The sequence below is a fragment of the Hippopotamus amphibius genome, chromosome 15 (genome assembly GCF_030028045.1).
Source record: "Hippopotamus amphibius kiboko isolate mHipAmp2 chromosome 15, mHipAmp2.hap2, whole genome shotgun sequence".
Lineage (NCBI taxonomy): Eukaryota > Metazoa > Chordata > Mammalia > Artiodactyla > Hippopotamidae > Hippopotamus > Hippopotamus amphibius.
The window spans coordinates 23,113,318-23,115,851 of record NC_080200.1 but is presented as its reverse complement, the minus strand read 5'-3'; the positions used below and the strand labels follow the sequence as shown (position 1 = coordinate 23,115,851).

Sequence of the window (2,534 nt, the reverse complement as noted above, 5' to 3'; positions counted from 1 at the left end):
GAGGGACATTTCTGGTCTGGTGAATGTTTTGTCTGCTGCTATGGGGTGTAAGTTACAAGTGCATGTAGTATTGAAACTGGTTGAAATGCACTCTTCACGTGTGAGTACTCTAGTGTTTATAAATTATACCACAATTTTTTAAAAAAATCAACAGACTTCAACGGTATTTGACTACTTTGTTCATTCTTTGAAGAAAAATTTATTGTGAGGTTTGGTGTTGAAACATTTTAATATGGATTTGTAATTTTTAACAATCTGCAGTTTGATTTGTTGATTATAGTTTAGTAAGTAATCCAAAGCTGGAGGTCCAAATGCATATTAAAGTAAAATAGAAATAACTTTAGAGATGTAATATGTAACTTCTCTCAAGGAAATCCTGTACAATCACTTTGTACAGCCTTGATCTACAGGTCAAATCAACCTAATTTTATTCATGACCATACACTTTCTCAGAGCTCCCTTGACCTCACTGTTCCTCAGACTATAGATGAGGGGGTTCAGCACAGGGGTGAAGACAGTATAGTATACTGACACAACCTTATTGTAGTTAGCTGACCTGTAGGATTTGGGTTTCATGTAGGTAAAAATGCCAGCTCCAAAAAACAGTCCCACTACGGACAGATGTGATGAGCAGGTGGCAAAAGCCTTCTTGCGGGCTTCATTAGAACGCATCTGGAGAACGGCGGCAAGGATGAGACTATAGGAAATCAGGATGAGGGAAATGGGGACCAGGAGCATTAACACACAGCAGAGGTACATGACATACTCAAAGACAGATGTGTCAGCACAAGCCAAATGCACTAGAGTGGGGGCCTCACAAAAGAAATGATCGATCTCATGTGCGCTGCAAAATGAGAAGTTCAGGGTAGCAGCCGCCTGCATGAGTCCATCAGCTGCTCCCAGGAACCAGGACCCCAAAGTCATTCTCAGGCATAATTTCCAGCTCATGAGGACTGGGTATCTCAGTGGATGACAAATAGCGACATAGCGGTCATAGGACATGGCTGCTAAGAGGAAGCACTCGCCGCCTCCTAAAGTGAGGAAGAAGAAGATCTGGAACCCACAGCCAACCAGGGAGATGGACTTGCTGCCTCTCAGGTAGTCAACAGCCATTTTGGGCACAATGGTGAAAACCAGTATCATGTCCATGAGGGAGAGCTGGCTCAGTAGGAAGTACATGGGCCTGTGGAGCCGGGGGTCCAGGAGAATCAGGAGAAGCATGAGGGCATTGCCCACTAGGGAGGTGAAGGCAATTATCAGAAGCATCACAAAGAGAAACAGGTGGGCTTCTGTGTGCCTAAAGAGACCTAGGAGAATGAAATCTGAAGTGGTATTCCAGTTTTCCATGATTTCAAATTAGTGACACTGAAAATGGAGAAATAGATGTGGATTACAGATACATATCAACATTTATTGAAACCTATTAAAATCTGATCATTTTTTTTGATATCCATTAATCCAAGGAGGCTTTTTATTTCCAAACAAGAGTACTTACAGTCTTAGGCCTAGGAGTCTACTGAGGCTGCAGGTAGAAACATAATTTGGAATTGTTAGCTCATTTAGTTTAACCTTGCCAAGCTATACAGTGAAAACAATAATAATTCTTAGTATATGCTCCCCCAATGTAGCCCTGTAATATGAAACACAAACTTTAACTGTAAAATGGCACCTTGTGTGATGAAACCAGTTCAATTCAAAGTCACAGAAACACAATTTTTACTGGGTAAGAAAACCCCTTACTTCTTTACCCAAGCACAGAGATAAATTAATTTCTTCTTCAGTTCCAAGAGGATCTAAGCTCTTAAAGGCATTTTCTTTTTTTTTTTAATAAATTGGCAGATAAGATTTTTTTTTAAATTAATTAATTGATTGGCTGTGTTGGGTCTTCATTGCTGCACACGGGCTTTATCTAGCTGTGGTGAGTGAGGGCTTCTCTTCATTGTGGTGCACAGGATCCTCATTGTGGTGGCTTCCCTTGTTGTGGAGCATGGGCTCTAGGCACGTGGGCTTCAGTAGTTGTGACTCACAGGCTCTAGAGTGCAGGCTCAGTAGTTGTGGTGCATGGGCTTAGTTGTTCTGGCATGTGGGATCTTCCTGGGGTGGGGATCGAACCCATGTCCCCTGCATTGGCAGGCAGATTCTTAACCACTGTGCTACCAGGGAAGCCCTACATTTTCACCTCATCTCTTGGAGCCTAAACTGTTCTAGTTTATTGAATAAATACAACTGAACCTGCAAAGATGAGTCTGTTAATTCATTCTCAAAGATATGGTGTGAGTCAGTGAAGTTACAGGGCAGAAGGAGTCCCCCTCTTCCAAGGTCACTCCATTTTACCCCCACTTTTTACATCCATCCCATGCTAGCCTGCCAACCAAGAAGGAGAAAGTGTTGCAAAAGGCTCACTCAATCCTTAATTCCATTGCTTAAGCATCATCATTGTACTGGCAGCATTCTACTGGAGGGTTTTAGTTGGTGGTTTTAAAGTTAGATATCATGGAAATACACTTCACCCTTGTCAAATATGTTCACATTTG

At 41.9% G+C, this 2,534-nt stretch overlaps 1 protein-coding gene across 1 annotated transcript; it reads right to left on the bottom strand.

Moving 5' to 3' along the window:
• Positions 1 to 411: 411 nt before the first annotated feature.
• LOC130836374 (olfactory receptor 2T12-like) lies at positions 412 to 1,350 on the bottom strand. The gene has a single exon (XM_057708412.1). The coding sequence runs from the start codon at positions 1,345 to 1,347 to the stop codon at positions 412 to 414; it is 936 nt and encodes a 311-aa protein (XP_057564395.1). The 5' UTR covers positions 1,348 to 1,350.
• Between the last annotated feature and the right edge of the window lie 1,184 nt (positions 1,351 to 2,534).

What these genes read in the sequence shown, in the direction of transcription:
- LOC130836374 (XM_057708412.1), bottom strand. Translation starts at nt 1,347, where the DNA reads ATGGAAAACTGGAATACCACTTCAGATTTCATTCTCCTAGGTCTCTTT.